Raw genomic sequence first — 24,813 nt, forward strand, 5'->3', positions numbered from 1 at the left:
AGCTGTTGGAACGTCGAAAAGTTGGACGTTTCATTGAAACACCCTATCTTCCTCCAAGTTATCATCATTTAGATCAACAATTACCTCCCTCCCATTCTCTAATTTCTTCTCCTCATTACCGCCACCAATCACTTGCTCCCTAATCGTATTACCATTTATGTACATAGTGACGGCACTAAAATCCATCAATGTAAGTATGCCATACAATAGATAAATTTTCCTACCCTTTTGTGATCTTATAAATTCTCCTACCCTTTTGTGATCTTATAAATTCTCAAATGTCATTACATTCATGCTATAATTTCACACTTTTTAATAAATCTGTCTAATAGTCTCTGTTTTCTTCTCCTTTTTGAGGTGCCTACAGCTTACAATTGCTCAAAAAAAACAAAAAAACAATTCTCTTATTCGATGAAAAATAAAATTATTTCTTCCTTGCTCAAATTGATAACTTTTAAAGCTATATTGCTTTTCAACTTCTATACCAGACAATATAATCAATTTACAGTCTCTGAGAAGAAAATCAGGAATTATTGCTTTTGAAATAGGACATTCAGAGAATTAGATACAGTTCCATGTCTGCACTGCCCACCCTTCCTTTTCTATAACAATTTACCATCATAGGTTCATATATCTTCTTCTTTGTGTTAATTCTGACCTTTCTATTTTTCGCTCCTATTGCTTTTATTACTTTTCATTAACTTTTATTCTACTTCGTCCCATTCACAGGAAATCACATTATCAATAGTACTGTCTGCAAACACTCACAAAGAAGAATTAAGCCAGTATTATTTTCACAGCCACCCTAAACAATCAGACAAGATATAACAGTTCAAACATACAAGGTCCGTCTTCTTTTGTATCCAATCTTCTCTTCATTGATTTCCAACATCTATTCCTTTCCATCTTTACTGCAACTATTTTCATCTTTGTTCCACTAGGTTCTACCATCATAATTACTTAAAACCACAAATTACACACGGAATTCCACAAATTTGCAATAGAGTTAATTTTAGGAACTTTAATTGGCTGGCTTGGACGGACCAGTTCTCAATTGTAGGAGATAGCTCTATTGATGACAACAATAATGTGAGCATCTTTGTTCCACTGGGTTCTACCATCTAAGCCAGCCAGTTAATTTTAGAAAGTTTAAGCAAAGTTCAGTTGGCAATGTTGCTTATTTGCACCCATTAATTTTGTTTCTTTACTTTACACCATTAATTTTCTTGCATGACTACATTTGATTCTCTACATCCATAATTTCTAATTCAATTAGTCAGTTTGCCATATTCAGTTGAAAATACAAATTTTTTTTTCCTCAAATGTACTTTATTTGAAAATACATGTTCGGTATTTTTTTCTACATTCTATATTGCCACATTGAACAACAATATCAAGAATGCTTTTTGCTCTCTAAAACAATATCAAAATTTGTACAGACAATAATTTTCAAGCCAGCGCCGAAATCAGAGACAAATGTGGTAATAATTGTGAAGATAAAGAGTGAGTATGAAGCTCTTAGGTTAAGCTTCGGCCCTTCAAATGTGAAAATCTTGCAATGGAAGAACACATTAGCACACTAATCTCTTCTTCCATTGCAAGCTTTTCCCCTTTCAAAGGCCGAAGCTTAACCTGAAGAGCTTCATACTCACTCTTTATCTTCACAATCTCCAGCTACAATCCGCAGCACAGCTCAACTTAACAGCAAAGCAAAACGTACTTCACTATCCCTTACACTCATGTTCAATCAGATTAGTTGGTAAAACATTTCACATGATTTCGTAATACATCACACTTTACAGACTACTCTTTACACATGTAACTTATATGTCAATCAATTGTGATACCTTTTCCTTCATATCATTCTTTACATGTACGTTACTCTCCTAACCTCAACAACCAATCCATCCAAATCACCCTATGACTGTCACAACAGAAAATAGTAACGTTCATTGAGACAATGATATGGAGGAAAAGATACAGCAATTGATACATCTACGTTACGTTGACTAAATATATCTAACAAATTCCATTACTTTTCGCTTTCTTTTACCTATTCCTTTTTGCTTTTATTGTCCTTTATCTAATTTGTCTTCAACATAACACTAATACTCCTTTATGTTGTCTATGGCTCTCAAATGAAACTGACTCAAAGAAGATCGACATGGAAGGATTTTATAGATGCCAATTACAGGTAAAACCTTCCTTTCATCTCTATGCATTCAACCTCTTCTGTTCATTTTCATTTTTTCTTTTTATTAACTATTTCATGTATTCCTAATTAAGTATCAACCTCCTGCCAGGATTTATAAAATCCTTTAGTGTCGACCCTCTTTTCAGTCCTTCTACCTGAACACTGACAGATAAAACACACAATCATCAACATCCTGCTCCTTCAATGTAGCATCACTCAGATACACGTAATTAATTACTTTTCTGGTAATCAATTTACACACCTTCAACAATTATCCAAACCTAAGATTTATACATTTTGGTGGGACAGTTCCTCCTACCGAATTGCAACATAAAATCCAATGAGATCTGTAGCTTGAAATTCACAGTTTCACTCCTCAGTCCTCAGTAACTCATTGTTCTCTTTTTGAATGATAGTAAGAAGCTGTCACGCCCCGGATTTTGAATGATAAATTCAAATCCGAAACCTGAATAATTACAATTACAAAAAACCAAATCTCGAAACTTCGAGTTCATTATTACAATTCACTCTCACAATATATTATAAAGCTCAAATGAGCATAACACACCTCACAACTTACAACTGTTGTAAAACTCTAACAATTGCTCTAACCGCACGATCACCGTCCTGGTTCTCCTGTCCTGTAGGATTACCCGCTACACAATTTGAATAGTGTACCGGGAGTTGCAACAACACAAAACCCGGTAAGCTTTTTACAGCCAGTATGAGTAAACAAGAAAGAACTGTTGATTTATTAGATTTCAAGACTACCACAAACCCACGTTACTTTCTCACTCTCATATATATATATAGACACTTATGAGTTACTCTCAATTTAGCTCATAAGATCACTCACTCTCATATATATATGTAGACACTTATGAGTTACTCTCAATTTAGCTCATAAGATCACTCACTCTCATATATATATATAGACACTTATGAGTTACTCTCAAATTCGCTCATAAGATTTCCCAACATTTGGTAGACAGACTCATATATATATATAGACCCTTATGAGTTACTCTCAATTTCCCTCATAAGGTTACCATATATATATTGACACTTATGAGTTACTCTCAATTTCACTCATAAGGTCACTCCACATTTGGCAGACAGACTAGAGCTCTAACTGAACGTAACCACTCGTCCGGCCACAGACGTGATTACGATTTAATACTATTAATAACCACCAGCCCGGTACGAGAGCGTGATTCACTAATAGATGCCATGGTCACCTCGTGACCTAGTGATCTCCACAGATCACAACAATTTATTGTTCCTCAACAATAAAACTCAACACCTCTCACAATATATTGTTTCTCAACAATAAACTCAATACCTCTCACAATATATTGTTTCTCAACAATAAACTCAACACAACTCCAACAATACATATTATTTCACGTAATAATATATATATACAGACATTCACACAGGAATGTCTAATACACCAACAATAGTTCATATGATTGCAAAATAAAGCAATTAAATATATTGGGTTCGTAATATGAACCACGTGAGGTTTACTCACCTCTAATCCAGCTGCGTCTTCTTAACAGCTCCATTAACAATCTCACGAATCGTCCGCCAAATAAATCCATCGATCACCTAATCCAATAATGATCTTAACTTAGCCAACAACTCAAAAGCACACATATACGGAAACCCACGGTCGGATTCTAATTTTAATGATGATCCAACGGTCAGATCGAAATTATACGATGATCCAACGGTCGGATCTGAATTTAATGATGATCCAACGGTCGGATCCTCACGGATCGCCTTTAGGATCATCCTCCAAAATTTTCACGAAGACCCCGATCTTCTTGAATCACTCTAACAAACATCTCCATAAAATTATATGAAAATCCGACGGTCAGATTCTCACGAATCGCCTTCCGAATCACTATTTCTCAATTATACGAAGATCCAACGGTCGGATCTTCGCCCGTGACCTCACAAAGTCACCGGGACAGTCATACGATCAACATATCCAAAATTGAAGCAAAACCGATGGTCAGATCTTCACAGATCGTAAACCGAAGATAAACGTAAAAACGTTAAATAGTAACGTCAAAACGAAAATCCACTATTTATCAACTTTTTCTAACATGACCATGTTATATATCAAAACGCTCGTATGGATGCATAGATCATCACCTAGATAATGAAAACTCGAAATATGGTCTGATGCGCCGCCACAAGCGGTGGTCAGTGGGCGGTCAACGCGGCGGTCAACGCCGGTCAACCACCTCAGATGGCAAAGTGACCAACTACAAACTGGTTCAAAATGAAAGGGTGGTCGACTTTCATACCTGGAGCTAAGCCTGGTTCGGCCTAGATCGTCCTAGATCAAGCGTTGAAGTTGGATTAATCTCGTGCGTCTGATCAGATTCAGATTAAATCAGGGACGTCGAAAAAGTCAAACCATGATCTAGCGTTCTATACACAAAATCGTGATGAAAGGCTTACATGGGGATGATCAGCATGAGGAGGAGATCACGAAAATGGGGACGATCGGCCCATGCAACGCCGGAAAAGTCGTTTTCCGGTCGGGTCGGGTTCACACGGCTGGGGCGTCTTCGATCTCCATCTGGGGGCAGCGGCGGGGCAAGATGGTGGCAGGGAACGGCTGGGCGTGCGACGGCGAGCTCGGGGAAGGCCGGGTCCGTGGCCAGAGGAGGCCGGAGGAGGGTGAAAAAGTCGGGTCGGGTCGAGCTCGACCCGCCGGGTCTGAGGGGAAAACAGAGAGAGAGAATCGGGGAGGGCTGGGGGCTCTTCCGCAAAAAGAAATTTTTTTTGTCCTTAAATGAAAAAAATCAGTTATTTTTCCTATTTATAGAAAATTCCCAATTTTCAAATATTCATAACTTAATCATACGAACTCCGAATAATGCGTTCCACATGTCCACGAACTCGTATCGACGAGCTCTACAACTTTCATGAAGGAAGTTTTCCCAAATTTTGAACGTATAAAAAGTCAACTTTGTTGACCCCCTAAAAACGTTCGTTTTCGAAAATAAAATCGTTCGAACTAATTCCACGACTTCTCCAAGCTTCGTACTCGCTCCTACTATCGTGAAATCATTTCTAAAAATCCACGGAATTTAATTTGGATTTTTTCGGGTATTACAGAAGCTTTTGGTTTTCCTGTTCTGTTTTGTTAAATGGGTTTAGGGACGTAGTTGATGTTCTATAAATATCCAATTATATGATAGCACTGTGGTGGCTTCTAACTTTATGTTACTGACTAAGTTCTATATAAGATGATATAATCAAATAACAGTTTTGATTAAAATTTGAAAAATTGGAATTTTGACGTTTTATATTCTTTATTGTTTTGTTGTCAATGTTTTGCAGTTTTAATTCGAGGTTTAGAACAGTTGTACATATTTCTGAGAAGGAAATGATGTATTGTTGCTTTTCAAATAGGAAATTGGCAAAATTAGATAGGGTTTTGTGTCTGCAGTTTGTTTTGGCAACATTTTAACAAGAGAAGGACGATATGAAAGTAATTGAGTTTGAATAATGGATGTTGATGAGATCATGTTTCTATTTTAGTTTTTGGTCACTGGAATGGAGTAGCTTAGTATCTTGGAAGCTGAATTTGCTGATGTTATGGTGTTTTAAAACGTTGTTTTTTCTTCTTCTTCTTTTGTTAAGAAAAAAAATATTAACAAATAATTTTGCCAGAAAAACAATGTAAATAACTATGAATATTAAGTAAAACATACTGCACCTGTGATTTGTAATATACTTGGTAAACATCCTGTACTTTCAACCAATACCTGATCAGTTTTTCACAATCCACATTACCATAACCATGTTGGAAAGCAGGTATGACTGATCAAAGGCATCTACTTCGTTCCTCATCTTACCTCTTTCCCCTGAGAGGCATTTCTTTACGTTGCTTTAGTTACTGTTAGGCAAAACTAATACCAGAATTTTCAAAACAAAATAAATAGTCTTTGTCAGCTTAACAGTTTTACACTATGATGGAAGGCAAACATTTATCAGATATTTGAGTATTTTTTCACTTATCTCAATCTTTACTTCACTCCTGACAGATCACTTTTAACTTTCTTTCCAACACTGCAATTTCGACTTGCTTTAATTTCACATTTACTACACATGTAATCTAACATATATCCATTATTTCAGAAATTAGTAATCAAGACAAGGAACATTGACTTCATGCTTCATGCTATCTTTCTCTTGCAACCTTCTTAATGAGTCTCTCTTTCTCTGCATACAGACTTTTCAAACAACATCCATTCATATTTACAAGTATGTGTGTGTGTGTGTTCTCACTTTATTTTATTTCTTGCCAACAGTTTACATTTCGATGGCCAAAAAAAACATAGCTTTACAGTTCTTCTGATAACATATCTGATTCACATTTTCTATAAGTCTCATTCTCTGCTTCATTATCCAGGTTTTACGAATCTATGAGTGTCAACCAGCTTGAGAGCATATTGTCTTCCATTTCAACTTCCATTATCAGATACTCCATCCACAGCAAAGTGCGGGCGCGTTCTCTCTCACTTTCTAAATCCAAACAAACATAACATTTACATGGATAAAGCATACAGTGGCTACCGTTTGTAGTAATCATCATAAACTTTATGTATGACACTTTGCTGTTCTTTTTCATATTGTATTGATTATGGATTTCAGTGATATAATGAAGTAATACCACTGTTGCTTTATTCCATTCTTTTGGTAATGGATATGTCATTTTTACACAAACAACTTTCTTAGTCAGTCTGTCCAAATTTTGACATTTTAGGTGCTGCTCCTTTTTAAAGCTGAAGAAAATAGCCCAACGGCAAAAAAAATACAAATTAATAAATAAAATAAAAACTGTTGATAGTTATAAATCATTTTTATTAAACTCCCCACTTAATTAGGACTATAAAACAAAATGCCTAACCTTTGATTTTAAACTATACAGCTTAGGCAATTTTTGGACGTTCAACTCTCAAACAAAATCTCTTCCTTCCTTCCACAATTGTTTGTAAATGTTCCCTCATAACCCTTACCTATATTTTCTACCCTTTTCAACTTTGCCATTAAATAACATTCTACCCTTTTTCCTCATAACAAAATGCCTCACCTAAAACTCTCTCAAACAAAATCTCTTCACCACAAACGAAATCGAATCTTCCACAATTGTTTGTTAATTTTGCCTCATAACCCTTACCTATATTTCCTACCCTAACCCGCGGCAGAGCGCGGGCATCAATTCTAGTGTATAATGGGAAACCAATTGAAAATCTTTGCTGCACCTTCTCAACATTCATGTATCACCGCCGTCTTTCACAGAAAAGCGGTGCTCTTGCTGAAACCTGGACTATTTGGTACAGTGTCTGCATGTTTCCCTAATTTGTATGCCTTTCTGAAGTTAGAATGCTTGTAATCTGTTCTTGCAAAAGTGTTCATCACAAGGGTTTCCTGATTTGTATTGTAGCTTACTAATATCTGGCTAATAAACCCTATATAAACCCCATATCATAGCTAATGTATATTCAGCCAACTGTATACTCCTTTATGAGTTTATGAACTCTAGCTAACTAATTTTGATTTTCTTTGCTGCCTGCATCCGCATCAATGATGTTCTGAATATCATTATGTTCAAGCTCTCTCTTAAACCAATTTGTTGTGTTTGCTGCTTGCAACCTGCTTCTGAAAATGTTCAATCTCCATGTCAAGTCTAGTTTAATTATCTGTTGCGTGGCATCATCACTGTGGATGATGTGGCGGTTAATATCGATTGTGGAATCGGTATGGACTATGAGAATGTTGGACAAACACTACAAGATATATGTTCTAACGGCTTCATTGCATTGCATTCATTATACGTCAACAAAATAAAAAAAGCGTACAACCACCAACAAAATTCTGGATTTTAACTTGCTTTGTAGTGAATTGAATTGACAATGCCCAGAAAAGATGAAAATAAAATTAATAACTTCATTCATTGTATTGATGATTTATAGTAATCTCACTATGAGTAGGGGTCATCATGGGCCGGGCTAGGGCCGGCCCTACCCTAAATTTTAGGGCTTAGGGTCGGGCCGGGCCGGGCCTAGTCAAAGTCAACAAAATTTAGGGCCGGGTAGGGTCGGGCCGGGGCTTAAATATGCTAACCCTTACCCGCCCGAAAAGCCCGATCCGTTAGGGTCGAAAGGGCCGGCCCTCAAATAGGGCCAAATAGGGCCGAAATGGGCCTTATTTTGTTTAACAAAAAAAAAAAACATTATTTTTTTCTTCTCAAAATATGGCTTAATGGTATGTATTGGTGATAAAAGACTCATTGTTTTTTATTGAACATATTTTATATTCATATAATACTTGTAACTTATAACATTTATTAATATTACTTAAGGTGGTTATATTCAATTAATTATCTATATAAATCTCCCAATATTAATTGTTGTGTAACAAAGAAAATAGAAAATAAAGAAAACAAAACTTATGAAATCAATTACAAAGAAAGAGATAAATTGCATATTATAGAAAAAAGAGAAACGTAATTAAAAAATAAAAAAAATAAAAAAAAATTCACTATGCCAAAAACCTTATCAGACGACAGAAGAAAACTGTTGTGTGATTTGGAGTGCCACCGTTGTAGAGCGAGCCGTTGTCTGATGAAAATTCAGACAACGGTGGAACACAGTTGTCTGAGAAACATACAGACAACGGGTATGTGTTAAACGTGTTGTGTGATACTCGGCAAATGGCTCGGCAGGTGGCTCGGCAGATGCCAGGCGCAGCTGCGCGGCAGTTACGGCGCTACCTTCAGACAACAGTGCTAGTTTTCAAGCTGTTGTATGTTGACCTTCTCAGACAACAGACTTTTATTTTGTGTGTTGTCTGACTGATATTCAAACTTCAGTTTTTGGACTATATCTGTTGTCTGATTAACTTTGGGACAACTGAGTTCAATTGCTTTTGTTGTCTGATTAACTTTGAGACAACAGAATTCAATTACTTCTGTTGTATGAGTGTAGATTAGAAGTCAGTGATTTGTTAAAAACCGATGCGTGAAATGAATGATTGCAGTGTGATTTGTCTGCATTTTTGGCCATTCAGACAACGGGCAGTTATCATTATATCTATTCTGTTGTCTCATTATATCTCATTCCTGAATTAGATTGTGCATTTGATCCATTTACATACTAAATATAAACATTACAAACCATCAAATATAAACATTGCAAACCACTAATCATTGAACCCAACATTTTAAACAAGACAAACATTTAGTGCATGCCCATTTTAAGCTGATACGTATGTATCTATTGTCTATTGTTTCAAAACATGCGAAACAAAACATGCCACACATGGTGCATGACAATGGGCCAACAGCAAAGCACAAAAAAAGATGCCTTCCTTAACAAAAATGGACCAACAACAAGCCGCTACTTCATGGCTCATATATGCACATATGTGTTGACAACAAACTTCCCCCATTCATTTCGCACTTGATCAATATCCGCTTGGGTGTATTGGCTGCTGCCTCTCCTCTCCCACTGAAATTGATTTATTATATCAAAGGAATTACTTAATCGTTTTGGTGAATGAGGCATGCATGGATATAATAACAAAGTTATGAGAAATTGAGTCAAGTGACTATATTTATAGCTATGTTGATACCTTGGAAGGAAACAATGACATGTCTTTATTCTCAATGATATCTCTCATGTAGCACATGATAAAGTACCCGCACTCCTTGAGGAGGAATGGCCTAAACACAAGCAAATGAATCAATAAGTTACATGGTGAAACTTACAGCCTATTCTTTTCAGCATTATACATGCGCATAGCACTACACATGCGCATAGCACTACACCAATTCAAAATAAAGGGTTTTCAAGAAAAAAAAATCACAATAAATCCTTTTGAACCTAGCTCAGCAAAAAAATGATCGAGTAAGCTGCATTTAGCTTCTCGTACTTGACAGTCGACAATAGACTTTGGAATAGAAATCCTTAAACTTGAGCATACCATGTTCACATAGTTTAACACATTGCTTCCTGTTTGTTTCAAGAGACAAAGACAGAAAATGAACGAAGCCGCTGACATAAAACTCCTTAACAAGACTATTATACATATCATTTGTACTCAAATTTGCTGTGAAGTGAACTAGATTAAGGCAGCAACTAGTATATTTCATTTTGAAATTGTATCTCTTTAAGTGGAGGTTCTAATATCAGTAGAATTTAAAACAAGTATAAAAGGGTTGTTAGAGTGATGAGATTAAGGAGATGATTGAGGTGGTTTAACATGTACTTCAAGTTATAGCTACTTACCAACCCACCGAAGGTAGGAATCGTTATATCGATCTGTCAAAAAGTGAGTGTGTCGGATTTCTCCCCTTTTCAATACCCTGAGGAAGCTTGCGGAAAAATTCAACGGTGAGGTAACCACACTCCATATCAACTAGCTGCATAGTTGCTTCCTTGCTCTCTTCTTTCATCCTATCCAGCGATTCAAATCTTGCATTCCCAACTTCCACTCTTAAAGTGGGATACTGCTTTAATTCCTACACACCACAGGGAAAACATCCCATTAAAAATAATAGATTAAACAAATTTAGGATATAATGAATAACTAATAGCTATCCTCTTAGGTAAATTCAGTATATTCAAGAACATACCGAGGTCACATTGAAAGACTTCTGAGCCAGCTCCTTCAATACGGCATGAACCTGAAATCACAAGGAAAGAATATCAAGCAAAATGATTTGAAGCAGACACATAGTGCATTTTATGACCTTATTCTAGGAGCAGCAGTAACCCTGAGAGTCTGAGACAATGATACACATAAACATATATGGCTGCTGTTGAAACCAAAAAAAATTCACAAATCCAATTCGATGAGGGGGCAGCTGTTGAGATAAAAAAAATTGGTGCTACATATATGGCTGCTGTAAATTTCCTTCATATGCGAAAAATAAAGACTCGAGAATCTTTGTAATTAAGGCATGATTCTAAGAATGAATCAAAGCCTTCATGCCGCACCTTTATTCTGAAAAGCGACAAAAAATGCAATTGAATCACAGCTTGAAACAGTGGTCAAAAGTGATGTAGTGAACAAGAAGACAAAGGACCATGTTTAATTATTCAAGTATGCAAACACAAAGAATGGTGGAAAATGCTGTTAATCAAAGCACTCAGTGGCGGATGTGTGCTTTCTTTGGTGGTGGCAATCAAAGCAATATAAATATGGCATGATAATTAATTGATCTTTTGAAGTGGAAGACAACAACAAAAGCAATGTCCAGCAATATTAATTGTTTTTGCAAGTTGGTTTTGGTGCAAAGAAATATAATGCTGCGTGCCCATCTCCCAACGGAGGAAGAAAACAAAAACACAGCAGAGGAGAGGACGCACAGAGCAGAAACACAGAGAAGAAGATTTGAGGCATTTTCACAAACTCCTTGTGGGCAAAACAAAAATGCAAGCAACCCTCAGACCATAAATTTAGCTTCGGCAGATTTGAAATCCTCTTTCACTACTGCAAAAATGCATTGAAACAAATCAAATAACAAAAACCAATCGGACCCTGATCCCTAAATCCCTAAACCCAAATGCGAAAGAGAGCAAAGCACTGAGAGAGTACCGATTGGGGAAGTGGGGCTTCACTGTAGATGGCTTTGAGTCTGGCGAGGGGTGAGATAGTACTGACCTGCATCTTAAAAGGTGCAGATGAACATAGGAAGTGGAGATAAAAGCACAACTAATACAATCATCAAACGAGAGCATATTCTTTGCAATCACGCAAATCACCAGAATCACATAAAGCATCAGCTCCCAACAAGCAGTCATACACCTGAATCAAATATTCATCAACTCAATTCATCATTCAATTCAACCATAAACCACGCAAACTGCTACACTGCAAGTACTTAGGCATTGCTATTTAGATTTGGTTTGGAATGTAATCTAGTTTATTGAATAATAGAAACCTTCCAAAACCCCTAAAGGAAAATCCCATTAAGCATAAGATAATTGCTACTGATGAGAGGCAAAACAACATAAAATTCTAGTATAATCTAGTAGCTCAAAAGTTCTCACCATCAACACCTTGTAGCATTTTCTTGAAAGCCTTAACACAACCTTCACATTTCATATCTACCATGTACTCTGTCTGTTACCAACCAAAACCAACAGTTCAGATTTTCAGCAAGATCAGTAGACCCTAAATTTTCATAACTAAAAAACGCCAGCATAGATAACTGTTTCCTCTGAAAACATCAAATCTACTCCAGCCCAGGAAACTCATATCCTAATCAAAATTTCTCAATAGAAACAGATGCAATTCGATATAGTTAAACCAAAACAAAGTAAATTCTTGAAGGTTGGAAGTTACCAGTAGCTCTGGCAATACAGCATCATTCTGCAGTTGAAAAACAATAAAATTTGCAGAATCAATAAAGAAAAGTTAAGTACTTGAAGATTTACAATAGAAACCATCAATGAAATTTAAGTAAATCGACGAATCAGATTAAACCCATCAAAGAATGAATAGAAAACAAAGAATGGTGTGAGAATTGCAGTGAGACCTGAAAGGAGGGCTTCCATTCCGATGTGGGAGCGTTCATGTGGAGAGCTGAGGGAGAGTGGGTAAGGCTTGTAGCGAGGAACAGAAGATTTGGGTTTGGAGAGGAGGAGGAGAGAAAGGAAAGCTTTGGAGTTTAGGGAATCGGAAAGATTGAGAGGAAGAAGAGGAAGAAAAGGCATGGGCAGCCGATAATAGAGAGGCAGCTATGGCACTAGCCACAGACCTCAGAAATGCCATTTTAGCTTATTTTGTATTTGGTTTTCGAAACTCGAAAGATCGAAATAGTGACCATATAGGATTTGTTTTCGATTTCGAGTTCGCGAACTCACTTCTCGCAATCGTAAGGCGGCAGACGCGTCGGAAATTGGATCGATTAGTGAGAAAAAAGCGAAACCTAAAATCCTAATCGAATCGCTGAAGGTGGTAATGGATCGGAGAGAGATTGCCGCCGGAGAAAGCATCTTTGGTTGAGTGCTCAAAGAAGTCTTGGATGTCCTCCGTGTTTATGTTACTGCACTTCTTTTCTCTGAGCCCAGACCGAAACCTTGAGCGAGATCTTGGGGATTTGAAAATTGAAAAATCGAGGATTTGAAATTTGGGGATCCAGACGGAGTGTGGTGGAGATTTGAAAATTGAAACCCTAGAAAGCTGAGGGAAAGATTTGAAATTTGGGGATCCAGACGTAGTATGGTGGGGATTTGAAAATTGAAACCCTGGAAAGCTGAGGGAAAGAGTGAGGCTTTGGCCGTAGGTTTTGGTTCTGGGGAGACGCTGTCGAGAGACTGAGGAGCTTTGGGTTTTGGTTTTCGGTCTGTGTCGAGAGAGAGAGAGAGAGAGAGAGTGAGTGAGGAGCTTTGAGTTTTTTGTTATTTTTTTGCCCTAGTGAGCTAAAGCTTTAAACAGAGTTAGTGAAATATTTAATTTGACGGTGAGAGAGAGAAGAGATAATACCTGGATTCTGGAGGTGGTAAAGAAGGGTGCGCTAGGGACAAACATTTCTCATTCAGACAACACAAATTACGTATTTGTGTTGTATGAGCTTACAGTCATCACACATATGTCGATCAAAATTTGTAGGCTTTGGAGGAATAAGTGATATTTGGGGGCAAATCCAAACTTTCCCAAATTATCTTCCCTGATCACACAACACAAAAGTAAAAACCTGTTGTATGACATTTTATAAGCTACACTCAGACAACAGATATAGTTATTCTGTTGTACAATGTAGTATAAATTTGAGGCCAAATTTGAGCACGCTAGGAGGGAAATCTGCCTCTCATTTTTTTTTTTCATTCACACAACAGACCATTCTTGTAAGTGTTGTGCAATGACCTTCTAGCTAAAAACTTTTGAATTTCAACAGCCTTATACGACGTAAGTTCTTTAAATGTGTTGTCTGAAGCCATTTTCATCAACACACAACGGAATTTTTTTTTTCGTTGTGTGAAAAGCGTCGTCTGATAAGGATTTTCCCATAGTGATTATGGCTTATTCGGGCGGGCCAAAAATTTCGAAATGGAAATTGATCAATCTGACAATGCTCTTGGAGAGGGTAACAAGCCTAATAAACTAGTTATACTACATTACAAGGCATATAAGGATTATGTGCGATCCAAAAATTTTGAAATGAAAATCGACCAATCTGAAAATTCTCATATGTTTATACAACATTGATAGGCATTGTGTAAAGAAATTAGGCCGATCTGCCGTGAATAAGGCGTCCAACGTAGCGGTCAACGCTTTGCACAAGCAAACTTCCCTAAGGGGAGCGGCACCATGCGCGGACAAACGTTGCGGAATTTTGACATCCGTAAGTAGACCCCCTACCAATGAGAGTGTGGGAGCTGAAAGATCGAAAAAAGTGAATTTCCAAGGACCGGTTAAGAGCATATTTGTTTTATGTTCTATTTAGGGTATTGAGTTGACCGGGTAGATCGAGGTCCAACCGAAGGCGGAAATTGCTGAAATTTCTACCACTAACATATATTCATATGAAAACAACATCCAGCGGTTCATTTAAAAAAATTCCATTTTGTCCCCCATTTTCCTCATGGAGGGTAACAAGCCTAATAAATTAGTTATACTACATTACAAGGCATATAAGGATTATGTGCGATCCAAAAACTTTGAAATGAAAATCGACCAATCTGAAAATTCTCATATGTTTATACAACATTGATAGGTATTGTGTAAAGAAATTAGGCCGATCTGCCGTGAATAAGGCGTCCAACGTAGCGGTCAACGCTTTGCACAAGCAAACTTCCCTAAGGGGAGCGGCACCATGCGAGGACAAACGTTGCGAAATTTTGACATCCGTAAGTAGACCCCCTACCCATGAGAGTGTGGGAGCTGAAAGATCGAAAAAAGTGAATTTCCAAGGACCGGTTAAGAGCATATTTGTTTTATGTTCTATTTAGGGTATTGAGTTGACCGGGTAGATCGAGGTCCAACCGAAGGCGGAAATTGCTGAAATTTCTACCACTAACATATATTCATATGAAAACAACATCCAGCAGTTCATTTTAAAAAATTCCATTTTGTCCCCCATTTTGCTCATGGAGGGTAACCTCAATCATTTAAATGCAATGTATAAGTTATACAACTTTAGGAGGCAAATTGGTATAGACCAACATATTTGTAATTAAATTTGAAATTTTTATCTTATATCTACGCACATCCATTGATGAAATATTTAAAAATGTGATGTAAAAAAATTAGCACGTTTTGCGGTTGTCACGCCATCGGTCAACCAAGAAAACATACAAGTGAATATGGTTGACCAATCCGATCGGGTTCGAAACTATGGTGAAATTGACTAAATTTTTAACCACACGCATAATTTATTGTAATAATCACATCCAACGGTTGATTTTCTCATTTTCTTTGAATTGATAGAGGTTGCTCTTTGGAGTGTATGATATATAAATATAGATTTATAAAAAAATTAGTGTCCATTCTCTTTGGAGTGTATGATATAAAAATTAGATTTACATAAATTAATTGGGTTCAAATGTTCAATCTAATACCCATTCTCTAAAATAACATATTTCTTATTTCTTTTTATGTAAATATGTAATATAGAAAAATAATAAAAATAATATATAAATTTTAGGGTAGGGCTTTTAGGGCCGGGCCGGGCCGTAGGGTAGGGCCGGGCTTCATTTGCATGACCCTTACCCTACCCTATTTGAGAAAGGGTAGGGCCGGCCCGCCCTAATGTAAGGGCCGGGTAGGGCTTCGGCCCTACGGGCCGGGCGGGTTTAGGGCCTAAGGGCTAAATGATGAGGCCTAACTATGAGTATTATAAATCAAACCAATACAGCATTACATAACCCACTCCATCCCAATAGTATTGTTATCACATACAAGTTTCTAACTAGAAAGTTCTCAAGGCTAAGATACAGCTCCTGAAGAAGTTCCAAACTTAAAATACAGTGTGCCGTGTAACTACAACATACAAGTTTCTGCTTTTATGAAACAAATAAACAAAGAATGAGAGATTAACCAGAGCCCCAGATAGACATGCAGTGAGCAATGGAAAGAATAGAGGCTTTCACCCGTTTTGAAATTATCATTTAAAACATGGAAACAACGTTGGCTGCACAGACTTGTACGTGTTCTACTCATCGGCTTGGGAGTCATATCTCAATCATTTTGTTTTGTACTGCTACTTAGCTTCTTGTTCAATAGTTCAGCTCGTAACGGGAAAGCAAGAAAACAATACATTTACCCTTCTTTCTTGCTACCTCTAATTCGACATATAGCTTGACATGTATGAATCCTGTGCCATGATCATTTCTCTCCAAGGTATTTATCTGTAACTTTGCCCTCATACGAAAGAATAAGAGAAAATGAAGAGAAGGCATTAAAGAAAGGGAATACTTGTGTAAAAGAAGAAATGCCACAACATCAGTGAGACCAAACTTAACCTTGAACAAATACACAAACAAGAAACAACAACAATGTCAAGACGTTCCAATTTACAAGACCTAAGCTTCTGACTACATTTAAAACCAATGTACAACGATCCCACACATAATAAAAGCAAATGAGTATCATCAATTAATCATCATTAATTGAATTCATGTTAAACCTATCATCATCATCATTATCAATAACCAGATTCAAATTCATGTTCAGTTTACACTGATATTCAATTGCGGAAGTGTAGAATCATCTAAATGTTCATATCATTAATTGATGGCCTGAGTTAAGGTTAGATCATCTACTGAGTGTACTGAGTCCTAACATTAACAACACCAGTGGCATTCACAAATCAAACTCAAGAAAACAATTATTTCGATACTGAATCAAATTTAAACTGAATTCTTGATGATATATCTTGAGCTGGGACAAATTACTCACCCTCTTCGGAAGGAGACTAGTCAATGTCGTCCTTCTTAATGCAATTGAACATCAAAGCCGCCAAAGAAGCAAAAATACCTGCAAAAACCACCAATCACAAACCCGAATAAAAAACCTTTAATCATGTCGAAGGCCTTGCTTGCGTACACATCAAATAGGCTGCAACCGATATTGGCAGCGGCTTCTCCGCCGCGGCTGTGAATTTGAGGTGGCGGTGTCCCAATCAGGTGACCTTAATTCTCCACTTCCCGTATCCATAATCAGAGCGAACATCTGAGGCGGTGTCCCAATCCACAGCCGCGTCGTGTAGTACCTGATTCCAATTCCAAGTTCCAGAACCTTTAATTCACTACAATTACAAATACCAGAGCTGAAAAAAAACTAGGAAGAATTGAGAAGAGAATCAAACCCGTTAGTAAGGAGATCATCGTAAAGCCTCATGTGCGCGTTTGGCTCCGATCTATGGAGACGTCTCGTCGAAGGCTCGCCGGATTGCTGGCACCGCTTCAAGAACTCGCCCACTGATCCCAAGGACGCGTCGTTCTTCGCCATTGACACTCTCGAGAGGAGGCCTGTCTCTGTGGAGGAGAAGAATATAGAGAGAGAATTTGCTTTTTAAAACTGACATTTTTTAACATCAAGTTAATATTCATAACCACTAAACCTTTTTATCAAGTGGAAAACTATGTGACATTTTTATCATTAGTATGACATTTTCCATAATTTCTCTTTTCTTTTCTTTTTTAAGAAAATGAAAAAAATAGATAAAATAAAAAAGTTATTACAGAGAGAATATTGGGGGTTGTGGGATCATTTATTTTTAATTTTTTTAATAAAAATCTATTTTATAATTATTATATTCACCCTTGTGATTTAATTTATTCTCAAAATTTTTTAATCTTTTAGGGTTAAATCTGTCAAAAAAATTTATTATTATTATTTTTTAATGGAAGACGACAAACTATATTAAGTGACACTAAAGAGTACATGGAGCAGTTATCAAACGATCTTTTATTCTTGTATAACGATGCTTAGGTTACTCTCTCTCAGAGGTAGGTGGAGGCCGTGGCCTTATGGCGGCGGATCTGCAAATTGGGCTAGAGGAGTTGGATTTTCCCTCTCGTCTAGTCGCTGGGAGTTTGAGGACGGCGGGGATCCCCGTAGTCAGCTTCTCAAAAGTGGGGGCGGTGGTGCGCTTGCGTTGCGGGGATTTTCTCGTGGCGGATATGATGGATCCGGGTCACTCTGGATCGAGGATGGTTGGCCAGGTACAGAACCAGTGACCGGTGCTGTTCGATGGGCTGCGTAGTGGAGCACCGGGCGGCGATCTTCTTCGGGTGTTCATGCTTTACCGGGTGGCTGGGGGCTGTTGGCGGATGGGGATATTAACGATGATGGCGGTGTCAGGCTAGCAATGGCGCCACCGATCTGTGCCAGATTGGAGCTGGCTGCAATTGGGAGTGACGAAGATGGCGGTGGGCGATGGTGGAAGACTGCCTCGGCCGGCGTCGTCAATCGGAGGTGGACTGGTACTCCGTCGTGCTGGGTTTGGGTGTCCATGGGGTTGGGTGGCCTTAGTATGTCCAGTTGGGCTTTGAGCCCTTTTGGGCCTAGTGCTAGGGTTTCCCTTTCTTTTGGGCCTATGCCTGGCACATGGGGTAATTGGGCTGCTGGGGTAGTTTATTTTACTTTTAATTATTTTCATGTAAGAATTCATTCTCCTATGGGGAATGAACTCGTAGCTTCTCTCTGAGATTTGTCGCCAAAAATACTCGGAATGTCTTGGCCCTTTGATTTTCTAGGACATTTTAGGGTAGATTTTGGCTGAGCTTCATGATCTTTAAAAAGGTTGAATTACTTAGGTAGTGACTCTTTTGACAGTCCCACCGGGATGGGTCATTATGTGTAATTTCGCTGATCAATGCAATGAGTTGACAATTTTCTCAAAAAAAAAAAAAAAAAAAAGAAAGAGTACATGGAGCAATGCAAAAGCATCGAAATAAAATAAAAAAGCATAACAAGATGCACAAATGCATCTATAATGAAAAAAGAATAATAAAAGATAACAAGATGCATAGAAACATCTGAAATGGGAGGTAACCAGGATGTGACTTGATGTCGAACGACATCGCTGCACTGCATCCATTTTTTCGGATATATATATATATATATAGGATTTTTCTCAGGTGCGGTCCGTGCGGACGTCCGTACCGAAATTTCGGTACGGATTTCAGGTTTTCACCCACTTTCCGATCACATATTTTGATTTTAACCGTTCTGTTTTTAGGTCCTAATGTATAAATCATCTCTACAAAATTTCAGTCAATTTGGTGATCATTAAGGCATCCAAAACTGCAATTTACACGAACGAACCGAATCTGTCGAACCGGAACCGTTCGTGTACATTGTTGTAATTTGCAGTTTTGGATACCTTAACGATCACCAAATTGGCTGAAATTTTGCAGAGGTGATCTATACATTAGGACCTAAAAACTGAACGGTTAAGATGTGAAAATGTGATCGGAAAGTGGGGGAAAACGGGAAATCCGTACCGTTCGCAAGGAACAGACGTCCGCACCGTAGCCGGACTGATACTGTATATATATATATATATATATATAGCCCTTCTATTAAGGGATTCTTTTTTTTTTTTTTTTTTTTATTTTAAGAGATCTCTTGTAGGACTCACTTTTCGATAACATATTGGTATCTCGACTGTTCAGTTTTTAGGTCCCAATGTGTAGATCACTTTTGCAAAATTTGAACCAAATTGATGACCGTTAAGGTATCAAATTCGATTCAATCAATGGATGAACCATTCATGTTTATAATTAGCTAAAAATTTGCAAAATTGATCTGCTCATATAGATCTAACAACTAAATCATGAAGATGTTGATAAATGAACGAAAAGTTTGTAAAATAATCAATCCCTTAAAATGGCCAAAAAAGGAATTCATCACTAGAAGGGCTATATATATCTCCTTTTTGGGACCCACTTTTTGATCAAATATCAGTATTTCGACCGTTCAGTTCTTAGGACTACCTAATAGATCACTTATGCAAATTTTTAGACAAATTGATTACCGTTAAGATAACAAAGTATATTAAATTGATGGACAAACCAAACTTGTCCAACCGAAACCGTTTGTGTTTACAATTGTAAATCACGCTTATGGATGTCTTAATGATTATCAACTTGGCTGAAAATTTGTAGAAGTGATGTAATCATATAGACCTAAAAACTGAACGGTCGAGATGCCGATATGTGATTGAAAAATTGTTCTGACAAGCGATCATTTAAAATGACAAAAAAATGGATCATAAATATATGAAGGGTTTTTTACTTCAACAGTGTCTGAACTCTTCGAGGACTTTTGAAATGATACCTGAACTTTCAAAGTTATCAATGTGATACCTGAACTCATTTTTTCTTATCCACGTCGTACCTGCGGTCGATTTCCGTCACAGAACCGTTAACTATGACCACGTGCCCAGTACGTGAGGCACAAGATAAGGGTAAAAATGACCTTTCCCACTTCCTTTAGTTCTTCACGTGTCCCGTTTTACCTTCAGTTCTTCTTCTCCATTTCTATTTCCTTTTTCATCTGCAAAATGCAATCAGATGGGATGATGACATTTCCTAGCAAAATGCAAAACCCAAAGCAAAACTTGAATCCAATTCTCTTATGGACGGACACCGCCGGGGACTCCATCTCATCGGAGTTCTCCAAGCACAACTTGCTCGATGGCTTTGCTTCTCTGAATTTATTGCAGGCCAAAGCGGTGTAGACCGTTTCACGACTCTTGGCCTCCAGATCTGAGACTTGGAATTTACCTGAGATTTCAGACAGAGGGATCAGAGAGAGAGAGAGAGAGAGAATATGGTCGGCGGCAATCCAGACATTCTTGTGCAGCTTGCCGGAGATATGACGGAGGCGGGCCACGCCGTTGTGGCACTCGGCTTCCTCACCGTAACTAACATCACAGCATAAGTTCATGAATTTCAAAAATAGTCCGTGTCTTTGTAATTGAATCAAAATCTGCAAAAGTGAAGGAGACTGAGAGTCTCTCTCTTTCTCTCTCTACAACTCTCTCTCTCTCTCTCAACAGCGGCGAAAAGGCGAAGGATGGTGATGATGGGAGAAAACCCAAAACTGATTTATCGAACAATGGGGCAATGATCATTTCACTGATTCCAGCTTCTAATCAATTTGTCCAAAAAAGAACCGGCCTTTGGTTATTTGCGGCTGTAATATCAGTACTTAGTGGGAGCATCGGACGAGGTACTCCGGCGAGGCAATCGGCGGCAGTCGGGGCGGGTGAGGAACAATCTGAGGGTTTTACGGCGGCGGAGGTGGATGACGGGGCTGGTGGATGGGCTGCGCGTGGGGCTTCAGGCGACGACAGGGCTTTGAGTGGCGAGGAGCTTGAATTTTTGCAAGGTAGCCATATCGATCTAGCTGAGTTCAATGTGGTTGTAGTCAGGTAGTACTTGGAAAGGGTTGGGTGGTTGAGAGAGAAGGTGAGATCTGATTTGCGGCCATGGCTTCCAATCGGAGGGGACAAATCATAGGGAAGAAGACGTCGAAAAAGAAAAACAAGAAAGAAAAAAAAAAAAAAAAAAGCAAAAAAAAAAATTAAAAAAAATACTTTTGAGGGTAAATTAGTCTTTTAACCTCATTAAGTGCCTCACGTGCTGGGCACGTGGTCATAGTTAACGGTTCTGTGACGGAAATCGACCACAGGTTCGACGTTGATACGAAAAAATGAGTCCAGGTATCACATTGATAACTTTGAAAGTTCAGGTATCATTTCAAAAGTCCTCGAAGAGTTCAGACACTATTGAAGTAAAAAACCCCGTGAAGAACTAAAGGAAGTGGGAAAGGTCATTTTTACCCTTATTTTATGCCTCACGTGCTGGGCACGTGGTCATAGTTAACGGTTCTGTGACGGAAATCGACTGCAGGTACGACATTGATACAAAAAAATGAGTTTAGGTATCACATTGATAACTTTGAAAGTTCAGGTATCATTTCAAAAGTCCTCGAAGAGTTCAGACACTGTTGAAGTATATACTTTTGAGGGTAAATTAGTCTTTTAACCTCATTAAGTGCCTCACGTGCTGGGCACGTGATCATAGTTAACGGTTCTGTGACGGAAATCGACCGCGGGTACGACGTTGGTACCAAAAAATGAGTCCAAGTATCACATTGATAACTTTGAAAGTTCGTGTATCATTTCAAAAGTCCTCGAAGAGTTTAGACATTATTGAAGTAAAAAACCCATATATGAAATATAAGGAGCTTTTCTAATAAAGACCACTAAAATGATGATTAGTTGATGACTTTCTAATCAACGGTTTGGGAAATTCACTTTTCCATTATATTAAGGCAAAGGATTAAATTCAGTTTAGTCCCTCAAACTTTAGGCCAAACATCAGTTTGGTCCCTCTTCTTTTTTTTTAATCAAACTCATCCCTGATCTCCCAAAATGCATCAACCTCGTCCAAAATTTGAATCTGACGCCAATTGTGACGTCATGCGCTGAGTTGGAGCAAACATAGGGCCCCACTTTTCAGCTTTTGACCCTCAGTTTGAGTGAAATGTCCAAACTACCCCTTATTTCAGATTTTTCTTTTTCAATTTCTTTTTCTTTTTCTTCTTCGCCTTCCGCGTTTTTTCTTTTTCTTCTTCACCTTCAGAGCTTCTTCTTTTTTCACATATCAGATTTTTGAACGAAGGCCTCTATCAATGGAGGTGAACCTACAATAAAAAAAAAGGACAAGAAAGCATAAGAAACAGGTATAATTAACTACTCATATCACATTTGAGATAGCAATTACAACAGATCCGGACCAAGATTGAATATAGATTTCAATGCCCCTAACTTTTATACATATGTAAAACGCCAGATTAACTCATTTATCCCAATGTCCCCAAAATCTTTCCCATTAGAATTATAACACTATTTGTCATAATGGGATGCCAGCAAAACGTGAATTCTTCAATTCCAAGAAAACCAGAAGAATCAATCAATCAAATAAGCTTAATTTCTTCATCAAGAATAACCTTTTCGGTACAACCAGACCCAGATGATCAAATTGTGCATGCAAATCGTAGTTATGCAATTGAAATAATAAATGAACCAAAACCCAAGAACTGAAATCCAATAAAATTCATACCTTGAATGAAATAAGAGGAAGAAGGCCAGCCTCGAACAATGGTTAGATGACATGGACTCCTCCTCCGTCAACAGATTCGCCAGATTCTCCACCAGCTGGGCCAGGCAGTGCGATCTCGACCACGGCGGCAGGACCCAGTACGCGCTGGGGACAAGAGGAGCCAATCGGGTGCTGACTTGCGCACGGTGATCCGATGGATGGCATCCTCGAGCTTGCACATAAGGGGATCGACGGTGGGGGACGAGTCGGCAGCCACCGGATCGATTTGGTCATAGTGGAAGGGGAGGTTGGATTGGGCGCTGAGCCGCTGAGGGTTATGAATCGGGAGGAGTGTGATCTGAGAGAGAGAGAGAGAGGTAGAGAGAGGTAGTGCAGACGAAGTAAAAAAAGAAAAAAATCTGAAGAAGTAAAAAAATCTGTAATAGAGGGGTAGTTTCGACATTTTATCATCAAAAACTGAAAAGTGGGGCCCTATGTCGACTCCAACTCAGCAAGTGACGTCACAATTAGCGCCGGATTCAAATTTTGGACGAGGTTGATGCATTTTGAGAGATCAGGGATGAGTTTGATTAAAAAAAAAAAAAAGAGGGACCAAACTGATGTTTGGCCTAAAGTTTGAGGGACTAAACTGAATTTAATCCTAAGGCAAATCAACCGTTAGATGTTTATGTATGCATCAATAGATCACTTCTGAAAATTTTCTTCCAAATTGTTAATCGTTAAGGTACCGAATTAGATCAAATTAATGAACGAACCAAATCTGTCAAACATGAACCGTTCATGTTCATAATTGATAAATCACGATTATGAATGTCTTCAATTTGGTTGAAAAATTGCATAAATGATCTACACATAAATATCTAAACATCTAACGGTTGACTTGCGAAAATGTTATCGAAAAGTGAGTCTAACACAAAAGTCATCAACTAATCCTCATTTTAGTGGTCCTCATTAAAAGGGCTCCTATGAAATACAATCGAGAATATCACAAATGTCACTCAATTTTTACTTGTTTGACAGTTTGGTCACTCGTTTTTTGAATATATCTCTTTGGTCACTCAACTTTAACTCTGTTATTGACTTTAGTCACTTTTTTATTTTTTCTGTTACAAAAGAATTTTTTCGCCACAATATCAAAGATATTTTCATCCACCCAGCATTAAAAAACTGAGAAGTTTGAATTGGATTGATTGGAAAAAGTGACTAAAGCGAGATTTGGCAAAATTACCCTCTAAAAAATGCATATTTAAAAAAAAGATTAAATTCAGTTTACCCCCCTGAGGTTTGGGGGTAACTTCATGTTAGTCTCTGTCCTCTCAATTTAATCAGAAACACCCCTAAATTTTTCAATTTCAATCAGCCGTGTCCAATTCTTAAATCTCCATCCAATTCTTCCGTTAACTCTGATATTGACATATTGTAGAGGCTAAAATGGTCCTTTCATAAAATTAAAAAAACAAAAAGAGAGAGAAAAAACACAAAACCTCCCCCTCCGTTCCT

The 24,813-nt window shown here is 37.9% G+C and overlaps 1 protein-coding gene and 1 long non-coding RNA gene across 19 annotated transcripts; one reads left to right on the forward strand and one right to left on the reverse strand.

Annotated features, from left to right (window-relative positions):
- Nucleotides 1-2: 2 nt before the first annotated feature.
- Nucleotides 3-6,906, forward strand: LOC133721224 (uncharacterized). Of its 6 annotated transcripts, none has more exons than XR_009852115.1 (6): nt 3-190; nt 730-845; nt 1,440-1,716; nt 2,156-2,194; nt 6,359-6,484; nt 6,633-6,906. It is a non-coding gene; the product is annotated as an uncharacterized LOC133721224 (long non-coding RNA). The 6 variants fall into 6 exon arrangements; XR_009852116.1 differs by having other exon boundaries at nt 2,159-2,194; XR_009852114.1 differs by having other exon boundaries at nt 1,440-2,194.
- Nucleotides 6,907-9,401: 2,495 nt separating this feature from the next.
- LOC133719689 (phragmoplastin DRP1A-like) lies at nt 9,402-13,663 on the reverse strand. Of its 13 annotated transcripts, none has more exons than XR_009851380.1 (10): nt 12,768-13,663; nt 12,575-12,601; nt 12,280-12,352; nt 11,992-12,034; nt 11,825-11,890; nt 11,596-11,719; nt 10,860-10,910; nt 10,513-10,745; nt 9,857-9,947; nt 9,402-9,732 (listed from the first exon to the last, which is right to left on the reverse strand). XR_009851380.1 is itself a non-coding variant. In XM_062145858.1 (8 exons), the coding sequence occupies exons 2-6, from the start codon at nt 12,598-12,600 to the stop codon at nt 10,536-10,538; spliced, it is 396 nt and encodes a 131-aa protein (XP_062001842.1). In that variant the 5' UTR covers nt 12,601; nt 12,768-13,662; the 3' UTR covers nt 9,402-9,732; nt 9,857-9,947; nt 10,513-10,535. The 13 variants fall into 13 exon arrangements, 4 of the variants coding, with proteins under 4 accessions (XP_062001842.1, XP_062001840.1, XP_062001843.1 ...); XR_009851381.1 differs by having other exon boundaries at nt 11,825-11,896; XR_009851383.1 differs by lacking the exon at nt 11,992-12,034.
- Between the last annotated feature and the right edge of the window lie 11,150 nt (nt 13,664-24,813).

This window comes from Rosa rugosa, chromosome 7 (genome assembly GCF_958449725.1).
Source record: "Rosa rugosa chromosome 7, drRosRugo1.1, whole genome shotgun sequence".
Lineage (NCBI taxonomy): Eukaryota > Viridiplantae > Streptophyta > Magnoliopsida > Rosales > Rosaceae > Rosa > Rosa rugosa.

Excerpts from the sequence above, each read along its gene's own strand:
- LOC133719689 (XM_062145856.1), bottom strand. The coding sequence starts at position 12,600 with ATGATGCTGTATTGCCAGAGCTACTG. Across the intron at positions 12,035-12,574 it reads CTGTATTGCCAGAGCTACTG|GTGTATGACTGCTTGTTGGG; the intron begins GTAACTTCCAAC and ends TATTTGATTCAG. Across the intron at positions 11,897-11,991 it reads TGATGCTTTATGTGATTCTG|ATGCAGGTCAGTACTATCTC; the intron begins GTGATTTGCGTG and ends GCACCTTTTAAG.